The sequence below is a fragment of the Scomber scombrus genome, chromosome 13, assembly GCF_963691925.1.
Source record: "Scomber scombrus chromosome 13, fScoSco1.1, whole genome shotgun sequence".
NCBI classification, from domain to species: Eukaryota; Metazoa; Chordata; class Actinopteri; order Scombriformes; family Scombridae; genus Scomber; species Scomber scombrus.
Window position 1 is genome coordinate 2,239,579 of NC_084982.1, and position 17,682 is coordinate 2,257,260.

The 17,682-nt window shown below is 39.9% G+C and overlaps 1 protein-coding gene across 2 annotated transcripts in view; it reads left to right on the forward strand.

Annotated features, from left to right (window-relative positions):
• The first annotated feature begins 9,789 nt into the window (after positions 1 to 9,789).
• The window catches only part of man1a2 (mannosidase, alpha, class 1A, member 2), a 136,646-nt gene continuing 128,753 nt past the window's right edge, over positions 9,790 to 17,682 (forward strand). Inside the window, exons 1-2 of one of the 2 annotated variants that reach the window (XM_062431531.1) lie at positions 9,790 to 10,142; positions 11,494 to 12,039. In XM_062431531.1, the coding sequence (XP_062287515.1) occupies positions 11,726 to 12,039 (314 nt within the window). In that variant the 5' untranslated portion in view covers positions 9,790 to 10,142; positions 11,494 to 11,725. The remainder of the gene's footprint in view (positions 10,143 to 11,493; positions 12,040 to 17,682) is intronic. The other variant, XM_062431532.1, reaches the window with a different exon arrangement.

Sequence of the window (17,682 nt, forward strand, 5' to 3'; positions counted from 1 at the left end):
AAAGACAAAATCTTTTTTAAAAAAAAGGGTGAGGTGTCCTTTATTAACTTGTTGATGATGATGCATGACAATGATAATAGAGTAAATCCATGGAGTTTAGCATGTAGTCATCCTCTCTTTGTTAAATCTAAAAACTGACTTTCGAGCTTCAGACCCGGACAAAGACACATGACTCATAAAGAGGAGAACAGAAGAGGAAAATAAACCCTGGTTGATGACAGAGGTGCAGGTAACCTACCACAGCATCATGTCACCTTAAATTCCAATGTTGTGACAGCGCCTGACACGGTTCTCTTAGAGACACTTTATCTCTGGGCTGCAAGAGAGCAGCACTGCTTCTATCATTGTCAGGACGGCACACACACATACACACACACTCACACACTCTGTACATTGAAGGTCACCTGAAATGCAGTGAGAGAGAAGCCTCTCTAACATTATGAACACGCTGTTACAGAATTCCCTGCTGGAGAATCCCTGTGTGTTGAGTTGTGAATAATTCATCTTGATTTGTGAAAAATTAGTGTGGTGTCAATAATTTATAGGCGTCATAAAAATCTAGTTTCCAGGGCAAGTTATGTAACAAATGAAGCAGCCTCATCACTCTGACTATCTCCCCAAAGCACTGAAGCTGAAGCCATTCTACTGCTAGTCACATGAGCCTTAATGTTGCTGACATAGAAACGTTCATAAAATCAGAAATGTCCTTTCTTCTGTATATGTGTGTGTGTATGTGTATGTGTGTATATGTGTGTGTGTGTGTATGTGCATGTGTATGTGTATGTGTATGTGTATGTGTATGTGTATGTGTATGTGTATATGTGTGTGTGTGTGTGTGTGTGTATGTGTATGTGTATGTGTATGTGTGTGTATGTGTATGTGTATGTGTATGTGTATGTGTATGTGTATGTGTATGTGTGTGTGTGTGCGTGTGCGTGTGTATGTGTATGTGTATCTGTGTGTGTATGTGTATGTGTATGTGTATGTGTATGTGTGTGTATGTGTATGTGTGTGTATGTGTATGTGTGTGTGTGTGTGTGTATGTGTATGTGTATGTGTATGTGTGTGTGTATGTGTGTGTGTGTATGTGTATGTGTATGTGTATGTGTATGTGTATGTGTGTGTGTGTGTGTGTGTGTGTTTGTGTGTGTGTGTGTATGTGTATGTGTATGTGTGTGTGTACGTGTATGTGTATGTGTATGTGTATGTGTATGTGTATGTGTATGTGTATGTGTGTGTGTGTGTGTGTGTGTGTGTGTGTGTGTGTGTGTGTGTGTGTGTGTGTGTGTGTGTGTGTGTGTGTGTGTGTGTGTGTGTGTGTGTGTGTGTGGCCATTTGAACAAGAGAAGCTGAGAGACAGCAGGTCATTCAGGTTGAACACTGTGTAACTGGATTATATACAAAGAGGTTAGGCCACAGTCATGACAGTAATATACTTACTGGACTCTAAATGGATCCTAACCAGCTCCAACTGGAAGGTAGTGGAGTTGGTAAAAGCCATTAAAGCTTGTTTGTGTGGAGCTGCTGCTTTCTAACTGCATGGAAGCAATAAAGGCAGTGTAGTCATGTGAAGACTGTGCTTTTCAAACGGCTATACATTCTGGACATTGTAATTTAATCCAATACATAGAGGCTGACCATAGACTGGAACAAGACTATGAGTTCTGACTGTTCTAAGCGTGTCCATTTAACATACAAGTGATTGTAGGTAGACTGCTCATATATGGTGCAGGTATAAAATGAGAAGTATTCAGACACTAACAAAGATTGCAGTGATTCTCAAGAACACTGTGAGCATCTGCTGCTGGTTTATAGGAGGTTTACAGCAACAGTCTAAAGAAAATAGACTGTTGCTGTAAAGTAGCCTTTGTCAATTACATCCCAAAACTATGGAACTATGGAACAAACTACCGATAGATATGGCTAAAACGTAACTCTTCACTTCAGCTATTAACTAGCTTTTTTCTGTCAGTCATCTTCACACTCAAGCATTACTGAACTTCTTGTCAAATGTTATATTTTACTTGATTTATATATTGCTTTATTTTTATTTTTGTGTTGATACTGTTGACTGACTGTCAACTGACTGAATGTATTTTGCTCATATGGACTTAAAACTGTATAGGAATGAATGAGACCTTTATTGCCCCTATAGGGGAATTTGATTTGCACAACGAGAGCACACAAAAAAAAAAATTAAAGCGTCAAAAATCATGAGTAAAAATGTAATTTGGGCAATGGATTAAAAACAAATTCAGTAGTATGTGGGACAAAGGATGTGATGCCTCCTTTAGTCCACATCCTGGGCTTGCTATGGCTTTGCCCGGAGGGTAAAAGTGCATACAGGCCATAGTGGGTGCTGTTGGTCCGCAATGATCTCACAAGCTAAATTCCTGGTACTCATTATCTGTCATGTAAGTGATAATGATGCTAATTGGTTCCCCAGTTATCTTTCCACCCAATTTAATTTGGTCAGTATGTTCTTGTTTTGTACCACTTCCAAAAAGGTCAACATTCTCTGAATGCAGGTCTTGTAAAACAGTGCCAGCGTCTAAGTTTCCTTAAAAAGTACAGTAAAGACAATGAGATGGTACCTTTTTCAAACCAGTTACAAAGTTCTTCACATGATGATCACATGATGAATCAAAACCGTACAAAAAAAAAACTTTTCAGGGAACGTACAAAAACAGAAACATTGACAGAAAGCAAAGAAAAGAAAGAAAACACGTAAAACGTATTGCAGAAATAAGTTTTTCAAAATGTGGCTCTGACTCAGCTGACCCAATTCTTAATTCCTTAATTCTCCCCCTTCCTCCCCCTCTGTCCTGAGCCTTAACCGTGGAATTTTTAACAGTATTTAGTTTCCAGACCTGAACATCCCCGGTGTGGAAAATGGGGTTAAAAGATGAGAAATATATATCAGTAAAACCACAGAGAGATTCAAACCAACTGAAATGATCTTTAACTGTATTCTAAAACAAACGAGCAATATAACAAGAATGCTGTTGTAATAAAATTCTAAAAAAAATCCTCACATTTATTCAGTCTGTGATGTAGAAATTCTTGCAAAATGAAGGTTTCTTAAAGGATTAACTTCCCACTGAAACAACAGCACACATAGAACTGAGGCTGTGTGGATTACTTTTTGGCTTGAATTGCAATCTTGGATCAGTTTGAGCATTTACTGTTACAGCTGTTTATTGTATGAAACTCCTACTTTACATAGTGTAGGATTGAGAGAGAATGATGCAAGATAAAACATTCAATGAAATGCAAACTCACTAGTTTTTAAAAGCCAACTCCAAAAATGTGCCAGTAAACAAAAAGCTACTCAAGGATGAGATTAAGTGCAATTTGTCATTCCACCTTTGCCAGCCTGTAAAGCCATAAGTCACTGACAACGTGAAACAGGGTCTTCTATATTTTAAATATATTTACTGATGGTATTGTTGGTTAACGATGTGTTTTTAAATGGATATATGCCATTTTTTCAATAACACCCTAGAAATGATTGATTGCACTGGCTGGTGCTGAGGCAGAACAAGATGCAGAGTCACAGAACAACAACAGACCTGAAATACTTCAATGGGATGCTGTAGTTGTGTTTGATGAGCTGTGTGGGACGTCTATTGATCAGTGTGTAGATCAATGACAAATAAATACATTACAGCATTTATGAGAGGTTGGAAATACACTGTCAAAAGAGGATGCTTGTGTCTAAATCATAGACTACAGTATGTTGCTCCACTTTGCATACTGACATAACAAAATACTGAAATGTGCAGTGGCTGTAACCAGAAATCATCATTATGTAAACATGTGTTTGAGGCATGAATGCAGCTTAATTATAATGTTTATTAACTGATACACCGAAAGTGAGAGAAACCATGCTTTAATGCACACCAAAACAAGACTCTTTATCAGAGATACAGTCCATTGTCTTGTCTCTTTGTTTAAGACTGGATACTGCCAGTTCATCCAATTATTTTGTATAATATTATACTTGAAATATTGTGTTTGGGTAGTTAACAGCCTTATACTTCACATGGGGGTTTGGTAGAGTCTGAGTATTGTTCAAAAAATGACGATACCATTACCAATCCAAGTACCCTTAAAGTGATACTGAAACCAGTTGAGTACTTCATTCAGTACCCATCATGTGAACAGTAGTATTAAATTACATTAAATGCCACCGCTTCTCCACATTGTAGCTGCTGTGGTAGTAGGCCAATCACATGTCGCATTAAATCAAAGAACGCTTGCGTTGATTGGCTATGAGCAAGTCCATACACATTTTTATGTTCTAGCTATAGGTGTAAAAAGGATTGAGTGCAGGTATTGATTTACATCGGTCAATACCTTAAAGGTACTGAGTACTGATATCAAGCCCTAGTGCAGTCTGTCCCACAATGAGCAAGATGGAACCATCGCTCAAGTGTCAGTTATTAGATAGTTAAGTGTTCATACTGCAGTGTGTATGGACATGTGAACAGACCTCTGCTTATCTAACCACAATGTTCTCTGCAGGGGTTCATGATCACTGTTCTTGGTGGTGTAAGAAAAGGCAGCACCGCACCATTAACTGGAATGTCAAAAATCAGGAGTGTGTCAAAGACCCCCACCCCCACCCCCCACCAACACACTGAATGCAGTTATCGCCATTAGAGCGTGGGATTGACACTTCTGACACCCACACACACATTTCCTCTATAGACACACACTCACACACATACACTTGACACTGTCCACCACAGCCAGGGGTTGTGGTCGACCTTGCCTGATCGCTGACAGCCAGTTTCCCTCAGGTGTGGTGGTGCGGCACGTCATTCACAGGGGTTGAAACTGTCATAATTCACCATGGATCCTATCCAGCTAGGGGCTGATGGATGGGTAGAGCTTGGTTTACCAGCTGGAATATAGCATCGCATGTCATGCCAGAGCCTCCAGTAAACAGCTAGTTTTATTTTCGGCTTATTCTTCCACATTTCCACAAAGCGATGAAATGAGTATTTTGTCTTAGGAGGATTGTTCTTTGTGGGTGTGAAATGTGTGATAAATCCTCCCCAGTCCAGCAATCCATCCCTCTGACAATGCTAATCAGAGATGCGTTGAAGCAAAGGACACCTTAGCTTACCACAACCCTCCTTCCCTGTGACTTGGCTGTGATTTGGAAACTGTCAGCCTTTTTGTGTCTGCTCAGCTCTTTTGGAGTTTTTTTGTGTGTGTGTCTCCTCGCACCCACACCAACTCTGGTGTCAAACCCAACCAGCCCTTCTCACGGAGCGTAGAGGGTACTCATAGTGATGCCTATGAGAAGGAGAGGACTTCACAGTGATTACGACACTGCACATCGCAGCACTGCCACTAATTCATTCACTGAGGGGTGTCCTGTAAATCAGCCGCCCCAGTGGGCCTGTTGTTACTGTGGAGAGTAAGGCCGGGGCTGGTGGCAGCTCAAGGACCAGCTGATGGACACAGTGGCTGGCTGTCTCCACACTCAGCAAAACGCTGGAACTGTCTTTATGGTTGGACTTTATACATAAATAGATTACCTGTCAAGGAAAAGCTCACTATGTGTGTATGTATGTGGCCTGACAGAATCACAGTGCAGACTAGCTGCCTGCTAAACTCTACGTCAATATGGAGCTGGAGCGCTGAAATTCTATCTATCTATCTATCTATCTATCTATCTATCTATCTATCTATCTATCTATCTATCTATCTATCTATCTATCTATCTATCTATCTATCTATCTATCTATCTATCTATCTATCTATCTATCTATCTATCTATCTATCTATCTATCTATCTATCTATCTATCTATCTATCTATCTATCTATCTATGAGCACTATTTGTGCCAAAAGCTGCTAGCAAGGTTGTACATTCTTTGTCTTTCTTTCTTTCTTTCTTTCTGTTTTGTCAGTTCTTTTATTCGCTCAGGCCTTTAAAAATCTCTGAGATTTCTGTCTCTGCACCAGTACAATAGAGGTATATAGGGTAAATATACACTCTGGATAATCAACAGAACTCATTGTGGATTTTTTCCTGGACCTACTTTACATGTAGAAAAACAGACCTTGTAAATTGTTGAATGTGTGTTTTGTGGATTATCCAGAATTATGGATACATCTCTGAGACGCACATGTCAAAATATGGACAAATTACACCAAAATCATCGCAAGGCTAGATAACACTAGAGCTATGAGAAAAAATAGATTTTTAATAATGTATGTGAACTGACCCTTTACTACTTCTACTTTACACTGTTCAAGGCCTACAGGCTTCATGCTTTCAATCATCCATTTCTGTGTAATATGTACTTATGTTGACATGGTGGGTTGTATGTTTATATGACCGCCTTGTTCTCTCCTCCTGTATAGGTAGACTACTCTGCTGGAGTTCAGTTCTCCAAGTCTCAACCAAGTGGAACAAATCATGACCACCTTTGTCCATGGCATGTCTTTGAGAGTTTTGAGGTTCAACCAGGTTTGTGGCCCTCACCCAAGTCACACCGCAGGAAAGCCAGCTATTCAGCAGTAGGAGAAGTGTCATCGCTGAGGTTTCTAACAAATTACACCCTTCACTTGCTGAGAAAGCCGAGCAAGCTCTTGGCTGGGAGTGTTTTCTTGGCTAGGGTGAAGGGAAAACTGCTCTGAGTGTGGAAGAAACGCTACTGAAAGCAAAGTGACACCTGTCTCATATTCAGCGGTGTCTCGCTGCTGAGACAGAAGACAAAGCACTTGTTGTCAAGGCCAGAAAATGAAAGAAAGTTCTCAGCATACGCTAATATGATAAAACTGTGTCCTTCCTGGCAATACAGCCCATGTTGCTCTTGATAAAGGAAAGTGCATTTGATAAGATTATTCAGTTTTGTGATCTACGTAGTGTAATGAACAGAGCACTGTGCTTCTGCATGTAGCTGCCAAGACATGATTAAGACATCAATTTAATGTATCTCTTTGATATCTGATTTTCCTTTTAAATCATTATTTGTATTATAGACCTTTTAATCATTATTCCTGGGTTACATTCTGCAGGTCTTAAGATAATATTTTCTACTCGATACACGTCCCCTGTGTATCTTAAATGTAAAGATGTGATGGTTCTTTTTAATGGAGGGAGGGGAAATGCTAACTTCTACTCTGCTTAGAAAAAAATCTTCCTGATGACATCAAAACACAGTAAAAAGCTCAGAGGACCCAGTTTTTACATTACATGCTTACTATGACCTTGGTTAATTTCGTTTTAAACATTTTTTATAAAACACTCCAGTGATTTTGTATTGATCTTCCTCAAAGTTTGGGGGCTCACAGGGGACAGGCATGCTGCAAATCAATTCAGAGGAGGCTGAGATATCTGAGCTTTTAGTACTTACTGTATTATGGGTTAAGCCCCAAAAACACTGGATCCTACATTTCCCACATGGCATATTTTCATTAGACCTTCATTGCCATGTAAAGGCCCCATCATTCAAACTCCTCATCCACAGTTTGTTCCACAGTTTTTCTCTTATAATGTGAAATCGGAGTATGCTGATTTAGCCCTGGTGGCATCACCCATCAGGGTCCTTTTCTCACACTTGACAAAGCTCCTTCAGAGCCACAGAGGACATTATACAATTGTTTTCAAAGGCTGAGTTGCATTGCATGTGACAAGTAAACTGACCATGACAGTATGTGTGAAATCGATATTCCGCTTGAGGATCTTATAACTTTATGTTAACGTCTTGGTTTTGGACGTACACATTGTGTATGTTGATTGTGTGTTTGAGAGAAAATCCTTATCTAATTAGGAATCCTGATCTCTCTAAAACCAGCTATTAAAATACCAGGATGAGTAACTGATTTACTAAGTGTGGATATGAACATAATCTACAACCCTTTACTTAACTGTTAAAGGAATACTAGAATACTATTTGGATTATTAACTCACAAAAGTCCACAGTAAGACATTTGTATTACTGTCTGTGCAATGAAACTCAGTGAACTCAGTGTTCAGCTTCAGAGTTTAGTTAAATAAGAGCTCAGAAGGTTGAGGAAAGAACAATGAGACATTTCGTACTGTGTTGTTCCATAAAATCTCTTTAAGTGTGTCAGAGGGAAGTGCGGAGATATGCCTATTAGCCTAATGATGGCAACAAAGACCTCTCTATTTTATGCTGTCTTGTTTTGCTCTGTATAGTTTAGTGAGTCATAATTTACAGAAAATCCAAGCAAAGAAAATGTCTTAAAGATTAGCAGGGGTGCTGCCAAATGTGAGGCCTGTAAGCAAAATCTGACACTACCATCCAACCCCTCTTAGTCCATCTAGTAGCCTCCCAGGCTGAAATGGGTAAGACTATGGATCTTTTGTCTTCTGTTATTTTGGTCCAATGTTCATTGCAACACAATATGAAACACAGTGGTGATTAGATTAGGACAAATCTAGGCAGGAATTAGTTATTTAGTCGTTTATCATCCAAGGAGACATCCTGACAGTCTTGGAGGGGATGTACATCATTTTCACACATCATCTCCAAATTATTTATAACAGTGACCTTGTTTTAAGTCTTTTTTCTATTACAGTGACATTGAGGGAAGTATAAAGTATTAACTGAATCAAGTTAGAGTATCTGTTTGAAAATCCACAAAACCTCAGTGGGACAGGTACTGGATGCAAAAAATAAATTACATTGCAATGCAAGGAATACCTACATACTGGAATCACAGCTCCCTTTAGGTTTTATATCAATCCTGATCCATCATTCTGTTATGCATAATATCTTGGGTGGCATTAACTGGATTTTGGCAGAACGTAAGGAAACTGTGTGTCATTGATCAGTTCCACTATCTTCAAATTTACACTAGTTGGTCTATGGGGGGCACTACTAGACCTGCAACTGACAGTTTATTTTTTTCCACAATCTATTAATCAGCAAATTATTTTCACAATTCATTTGGCTTATAAAATGTCAGTATATTGCAAACAAATTATCACAAATTCCCAGAGCCCAAAGTGATATCTTTAAATTGCTTGTTTTCTCTGGCCAACAGTCAAAACCCAAATTAAATACCCATATTAAATTTACAATGATATACAACTGACAAAAGCAAAGCAAATCCTCACGACTGAGAAGCTGGAACCAGTGAATATTTAGCATATTTGCTTGAAAATGTATTTGAATGATAAAGCAACTACCAAAACTGTTGGCAGTGCATTTTCTGTTGACTAACTAATGGCTGCAGTTACTTAGACTATAAGGATGGAAATTAAAGATAAAAGGTTATAAAAAACAATTCTGGTCAACAATTAAAATGCTGCTTATACCATCATGCATCAGTAATAATCAATTCATATAGCTTAATATTCAATAAAATAATACTATTGCATAAGGAAGAGGACAGTTCTATACCTTTTACTCAAGTATAATTCGGAGTATAGGAGTTTTAGTAGTGACTTTTTTGTTGTTGTCATTTTTATTAAGTTAAAGATGTTTTATCCTGAAAAATCCCACACAGTACAATTTGGATTTTACACATTTGGGTGAATTGTGCGTCTCGCCATTTCCCAGCAATTATACATTACACAGCTGCATTCCAGCATTATAAATTAATATAGCAGATTCAAGAGGAAATTGGTCCCAAAGCAGGTCAAAGTTTCTTCGTTAAAAATTATTTTTTTCTTCTTCTTACACTATCCCTACTACATGAAATTGTCACACGGTCCCTAACTCGGGCAGGCTGAGTAGTTGATGCTGGATCGACGAGCAGCAGCGGCGGCTCCAGTCGCTTCAGTCCGTCACTGCAGTCTGACAGAGCGGCTTCTCATCGTCCTCCTCTACAACCAGTATGCGGCTCTGAACTCACCGTGAACGTTTCAACCCGGGGCGGGTGACGCTACGACAGTGTATCGTTCGTGGACATGAGGACACCTGCTTCAGCGACTGCTTCGAAAAAGGCGGACCGGAGAAATCCTGACTGGCGTCGATTTTCACCAAGCAAATGAGAAAGGAGGTGATGCAGCAGAGCGGCTCCTCACACAAGAGACGACCGCCTCTGTCAGTTCATAAGCAGCTAGCTCGCGTTAGCAACGTAGCCACATAGCTAGCGTCTGCCCGGCTGCAAAGCGCAGTCTTTTACAACCCACGGAAGCCTAAACGCGTATGTCGGAATCTTTTATTTTCATTCTCTAACCCCATGTTTGTGCTTCAGCATTGACTGGCATTTTTATTCTCCGCTATTCGTTTTTTTTCAGCCAGCGTTAGCTAGCTGGGTAAGATAGCCGTCTGTTCGTTTGTTAGCTAGCATTTAGTATCGGCTAACCACCTCACCCAGACTGTCACTGTCGGGAGGATGAACTTGGTATTCTGCGTGGGGACATCAGACCTCCATACACAGCCGATGGAAAACTACTGGATTAAATAAACAGCCTCAGATAAAATATTCCTACTAACATTAGCTGGTTTGACCCACCGGGGGATTATTATGACCGTTTATGTTTGTGTTTTTAAAAGGAGGGGGGGGGTTCTCTCCATCCATCCATCCTTCCATCCTTCCAACATTATCACTTGAAGCAGTTGCTGAGTGGAACCAAACATTTGCTCCACGTCCTCTTTCTTACGTATATAACTCTCACATGATTGGGGAATGAATTAAGCGTGTGCCTCTTTAAGGTCGTTACATGCCAAGGAGGTATTTGCCTGATTGATTCAAGCTCAGATGTGATACGTGCATGCGGTGTATTTAAGCTTGCATGTCCTGCCCCCCTCTTGCAAAGGGGGCTGCCTGCCTGCCACACAACTGGGATTTGTCATTCCAGTCGACTCCGTTGGAAGCAAAGGGATGTCTGATGGCAAGCTATGTGCTATGCAGTAAAACAGTTGAATAGGGAGCAGGGTTCACTCTGCAATGTAAGTCCTGACAGGGATTGCCAGTATGTGCAGACGGAAGCGGTTTGGTCATGGTCTCACTGATATTGTATGGCATCTTGACGCCTTAAGCCTTTAGAAAATATGTTGTTGTTTTTCTCATGGTCACAGGATTATGTGTGTGTGTGTGTGTGAGAGAGAGAGAGACAGAGAGAGATAGATGACATCTACATTCCCCACAGCATGTGAGAGGATTGTTTATTCCTCTAATATTTCAGCTATCACTTGATATACCCCGTTTCTTGAAGTGTCACCGCGTTTCGACTGTAATTCAGTGCTTTTAGGCTCAAGGTAAGCCTGTCAGAGAGTGTAATGTAAGATGATGCCAGTGGTTATAAAGGGCAAGATGCCATGGTGGAGAAATGACAATTTAAGGGGAACACTATAAAGAGTATCAGCTGACAGAACAGGGAGATTACTGGCTTTGTGTGTGGAGGTAGGGGGGTTGAAATGAAAGGAGGAAAAGATCAGATTTTTCTAAAAATTGTGTCAAGTCTCTAGTAAGCAACCTGTAAATGGGTTTCTACATCTCAACTCTTTATTTGATGTTAACTCAGTGCTTGTAATCTCCTTTTTCCCCCCAGAATCGTCATGACTATTTTTCTGCCGACCAGTCACTCCTCCACTGAGGTACCTTGGCTTTTTTTGGTTTCTGGACTAACCGACGCGGGGATGAGATAATAAAGTCGACCAGCCGGCGCATGCTGCTACAACAACACCTGTGGCGCTTGTAAAACCCCCCCACATCCCCCCACCCTATCCACCTTCCCCCCGTAACGCCTCCCCTTGGGCAAAGTTCAGCTCAACAGCCAAAACATGACGACGCCGGCTCTCCTGCCGCTGTCGGGCCGCAGGATACCTACCCTGTCGCCGGGCGCCTCGTCCTTCCCGCACCACAGGGCCACGCTGAGGCTCTCCGAGAAGTTCATCCTCCTCCTCATTCTCAGTGCCTTCATCACCTTATGCTTCGGGGCCTTCTTCTTCCTGCCGGACAATTCCAAGCACAAGCGCTTTGACCTGGGCTTGGAGGATGTGCTCATCCCACACATTGACTCGCCCAAAGAGGGCAAGCACGCCTCTGGACAAGTAGTCATACATGGACAGGGAGCACACGACGAACACAGACACAGGTAAGAACTAACAGTGTTTTATTGAGTGTGTTTGTCTCTTTTTTTTCTCATGAAGGATGAAGAAAACACATTTTACAGTAAGATTTTTTATAATTGTTAGCATTTCTGTGTTTACTTTTGCTGCTTTTCTCAGTTTACATCACACCGGTTTCCTCTTGGCCATGAGAGCAGGTGTAGTGACTCTCCTCACTTCAGTCTGCGTGACACCCAGGGGTGTGGCAGAGTCTATAAAGTGATATTCTCCAGAACGTTTAGGTACACGTCAGCTTAAATATTCCTTCTTCTTTTGTCCTCATCTTTTTGTGCAGCTGGGGTTGTAATGAAAACCCTCATCCTTTGTGACTCCGTCGGGTGTAATTGTTGAAACTCTGGCGCAACAGAAATCTCAGCACACTGTCCCACAGGTAGAAGTGGGTGAACTTGATGAGCTAGAACACACACACACACACACACACACACACACACACACACACACACACACACACACACACACACACACACACACACACACACACACACACACACACACAGGTTTGAGAAAGTTTAGTAACTGCTTAAACAGGCTGATATGCTAGTAAATTTGGGCTGCAGCTTTACAGTAGTCACTCAGTTTGCCCTCCCTCTCTGTCTCGTTTTGACATTCTTTTCCCCCCTTAAATTAAAAGTCATATTTGGCTACTCTTAAGTGGCCACTGTGTTGTTTGGAATCCACCATGCTGGATGTGTTTCATGACCTGCCACCAAATATTATTCTCAGTGGACTGAATTCTACCATACTAACATTTCAAGACACACTTTTAAGCCAGAAAACCGGTACTCAAGGTTATGTTATAATGTCATTCTTAATTTAATTTGGTTTATCTTTTTTCTCAACTGTTAAATTGGCCCAATATTTACATTTGGAGCAAAAGTAAGAATATTTTTAACTTGCATTTTGTTGGCTCAGTGAGTTGTCATGTTAGTTTTTATATTTATTTAGATTAGATTAGATATTACAGTTATTGGCCACAAAGGGAAATTAATTTTGCTTATGTCAGCGCCATACAGACAATGAATAAATAAATAAAATAAAACATAACAATACAAAGCATGATTATAAAATACAAAAGCAGTTCCTTCCATTTATCAGAGTTGAACCACCTGAGCACTTATTCCTAAAAAAATACAAAATACCACTTAAATGGCTCAACACATTCACGTATGAATCACACTACACTTAAACCTGCATTATGTCCTGATGACAAAAGATCGGCGGCTAAAATAAAAAAAAGACACAAAATGCCAAACAGTAGGTGGAAAGGGTAATTTTCTAGGAAAAGGTTCTCCTTCATGCTGGTGAAGGAGGTCATTTGTTTTACTGAGCGCTGGGTAAAGGTGTTAAAAGCAATTTCTCAAACAGCTCCACAGTGGGGAACCGTTGCGTGTTGCCTCCCCCGTCCCCCTGTGGAGCCGTTTTTCATTTTTCCATCCTAAAAAAAAAAGAAAGAAAGGGGCAGGGATACTGCCGGCCTGAAATAATGTCACTATTGTTGTCCACCAGAAGTCAGAAGTAGAAGAAAGTATTGGGCTCGAGTGGTGCCGTGTTTTACAGTCAGACCTTTTTGAAACATAAAAGTAGGAAGCTTGGAGATGCTTAGCAGTTTATAGTGGAGGTTTTAAGTTAAGCAGCTGTGATGGAATACAGGAACAGTTGGGGGTGAAAATTTGACTAGGTTGTATTTTTTGGGCACTTTTTTGTGTCCGCTACTGTCTAAGTCTAATGCATATTTTAAGCAAGCTTTTATACTTCTTGGCTAATGCACATGATTTGTTTAAATGATGAACCAGTGGGTTTTGGCACATAGACTCTGCTCAGGGTGCAGGTCTTACTACTTCTGTGATAAGCTGTTAAATTGGCAGCATCTGTCTCATGTTAAAGCCCTGTTTAGCTTTGCATCCATGTTTTTTTAATTCACCTCAATGGGATAAATGACAAAGGTATCATGAACCTACACAGTAATAAATAAATGAATATGCGTGTATTGAAATATGTATAAAGACGGATCACTGAGATGTTCAAGAGCAGCATCAAGGCTTTTTGAAATCTCATCATTTTTATAATTAATATGCTGTGCTAAAATGCTAAAATCTTGTGAGATAGCCAAACTACTAAATGTCTGTATGCTCTGGCAAAGATGTTTTATCATCAGGTAAAATGGTACTCTATGGTTTTAATATATAAAAAGTGCCGTTGCTGTTCACAATGAATGACCATCAGAGTGATGAGTCAGTCAGTCAAGTAGTGTTAGTGCTGACTGACAGCTGACGCCAACAGATGGCAAACTAACAACAGCCAGAATTCTGCAGTAATTCATATTTTTAATCACCATAATTGAGATTCTCGGAAATGCTCAGAGTTGAGCAGCAGTTTGCTCCGTCAGTCTCTGGAATGACAACGTTAGCTAGCACTTACTAACGTAACAGAAGCTCAGCAACCTAAGTGGAGACAGAATCAGTTTGTATGATATCCGATAGCTGAGTTTTAATTGTCACAAATGACTTACTGGCAGTTAGTCATTATTTCCATAAGTGGAGAACCACAAGCAATCTTCATGTAAATATAATGGCACTTTTGAATGTAATGATTAGAATAAGTAATTTTAATTTAGGCAGTAATGTAGCTACTATTACTTATTCTGAACTACAGCAAGTTGAGTTCAAGTAAACAACAATTAAAATATTTGTCAGTGGTATAGTTGAGCCCTGATGAAAGGAGAGAACTTTCTCAAACTATTTTTCATCCAAATGGTTTTACAATTTCTCTAAAATTCTCATCAACCTAGTTTAAACAAATGTAATGTATCAGACACCAGATAGTCACCTCAGCTTGTGTTGTTTTCTTTTGATGTAAGAGCTGCTGTGTGTGGCTACGATGCTGCCTCTGTGGGAAATCAGTGCATTATTACGGCAAATTCAGCTGCGGTTAGATTTTATTTGCGCTGTGTACTCGTCTAACGTAGCGTGTTGTGTAACCAGCTGTTGTAGAGCGACTGTATCATGCACGTAATAGTAATTTAATGGTTCTGTGGAGCTCTGTGTTACTGTTCCTGAATTGAATAAGTATGTCAAACCAGGGCTCTAAACTAACTTTTTTCACTGGTTGCACTGGTGCGCCTAACTTTTTTTCTTAGGTGCACCAGCACTAAAGTTAGGTGCACCCAAATTTTCGACCATATCGCATTCAACACCGCAGTTTTACAGGTTCATGTTTTTTAAATAGCTGTCCATATAGGCAATATTGACTTGTAAATGATTAACTAACAATCTGGTCAACATAAAGTTCTTTATTTGAACAAGAAAGGTAACTTCACTGAAAAGTGTTGGTGCTTAAAGTGCTTCACTGAGCTGAAATTTAAACTTAAAACATCTCACGATAAATGAAATAGTCATTATTATGAGATACTAAGTCATTATTTTGAGATAATTTCTCATTATTATGAGATACTAAGTCATTATTTTGAGATAGTTTCTCATTATAAGGACTTACAGGATCTTTTTTTTTTTCATCACAGTGGTGGAAATGGGCTTCCATACAGAGTCGATCGTATGTGGCTCATTATCTGATGCCGTCTCCTGACTAGGGCTTGACATAACCTGGGACAGGGGCGGACTGGGACATAAAATCGGCCCTGGCATTTTGGACCAGACCGGCTCACTACATTCGATAACGCACACTTTTTCGGTCTTTTTGGTCTCTTGAATGTGTATGCCAACTGTGCACCTCCAGAGGTGTTCACAAGTCATTTTTTGCAAGTCCAAGTCAGGTCTCAAGTCTCTCGCCAACACTAAATCAAATTCAAATTCTGACCTTAGAGCTGTACAATCCTTCATATAGGACAGTATAAAAATTGATCAATTGTAGGTTCACTATAGTGAATCTACTGCAATGTGATGTGAAGAAACACACACTAAGAATTATTTCAATTTTGATCAACAAAAAATAATTATTTTAACAATGTTGTAAAATACAACAAAATGAACCAAACACACCAACCATGGTGCAAGAAAATGAGAAGTTATACTAACTTAAATTGCGCAACTTTGTGTTTTTTAATAATTAGTAGAACAGGCAAAGGTTAAGGTGAAAGACAAAAACAGCATAAAAAATTTTAACATTTAAGCCAACTTTTCTTTACTGTCGAGTGTAATATCCTTCCACATTTCCACTAACTAACTGGTGTGTGAAGGTAAAGGTAAAGGAAAAACACATTAGACCCTTCATATAGCACCTACCTGCAGCTCTGCAGTGCTGGCTCTCCCTGAATCACCCTCACCACTGTTAGCTTCCAGCTCAACTTCATCTGATCTCTAATATGAAAGCAGTGGACATGAATAAGGTATAGAAAAATACAGATGGGAATGTCAAGAACAAGAGAAAAACACACAGACAGACTAACTCCTTTCTAGATGTGGGAGATGTGTAACGTTACTCGTTTTCAAGTTACATGAGTTACTTTAATAGAAAAATCATGTTCTTTTACAACCATACTGTATTTAGTGTCAAATCGCTTTTGGAAAGTCCGCCATATTTTCGCCAGCCAACGTTGGCTAGTAACGTTAATAGTAACAACGTTTACCTAGCAGAGTGTACTAGTTGTTGAATCACAACATCAGCTTAACAACAACAAGTCTAACGTTAGACAGAACATATAATTATCCTTCTGGACAAAATCATTACCAACTCACATTCCTTTCTTTCTTTTCTTCCCCATGAGAAAGAAATCACTTAAACTGAGCTGCTGCTGTCTTTTCATCTTAACCTCTGTCCTGTCGCCAGCTGCAGGCCGCTGCCTGTGTTTCCCGCTTCTGGTGACAAAACGCTGTATTGAGCTTTCAAAATAAAAGCAAGTGAGTTAAAGATTTAAAGAAATAATTTTAAAAATAACTTTTTTTTTGCCGAGTGCAATGCGCAGGCAGGACCAAAGCGAAAGTGTTTAACAATGTGATCATTGGCCCAGCGATCTACTGGTTTTATGGTTATGATTTTCGGACGGATCAGGCCTTAACTTTACATTCTTCATGAAAAAGTTGTCTATCGTTCTTTTCATCGTGTCATCCGCGGCTACATGCATTCTACATCCACTCTCTCTGTCTGACTGCAGCACACGCATTACACACAGGAATATCTGGACCACGGCCAATCAGAGGGGGGTCCCGCCCTTCACTATCTCTGATTGGTTTAGACCACGATATGGGCCTAATGTGTGTCTGTTGTTGAAAGTTGAACCACAGGGAGACTTTCAGAGTCACAGAGATTTTTTTTTTTCCGAACAGCTGGTCGCAGCGGTGCGACCTCAGATTTTTTTTAGTCGTACCATTGAGATATTAGGTTAGAGCCCTGCAAACTATGGAAAGTGACGGTGCTTTTCATCTCAGCTAGTATTCATTAAGCTGGATTTAACCCTTTCATATTACCATATTGATGTTTTTAGCTCATGTCAAGCTCTGCGTTTTTTTCCTGGCATTGTTATTTCAGACACAACGTCTCTGCCTTCATGTGTTTCAAATGCTTTGTACAGTTTTGGGTTAATAACATTTAACAGCGTGTTAATGCAGGGGAACTACACGGTTGTACGAATGATGAATAAATCACCAAAATTATGG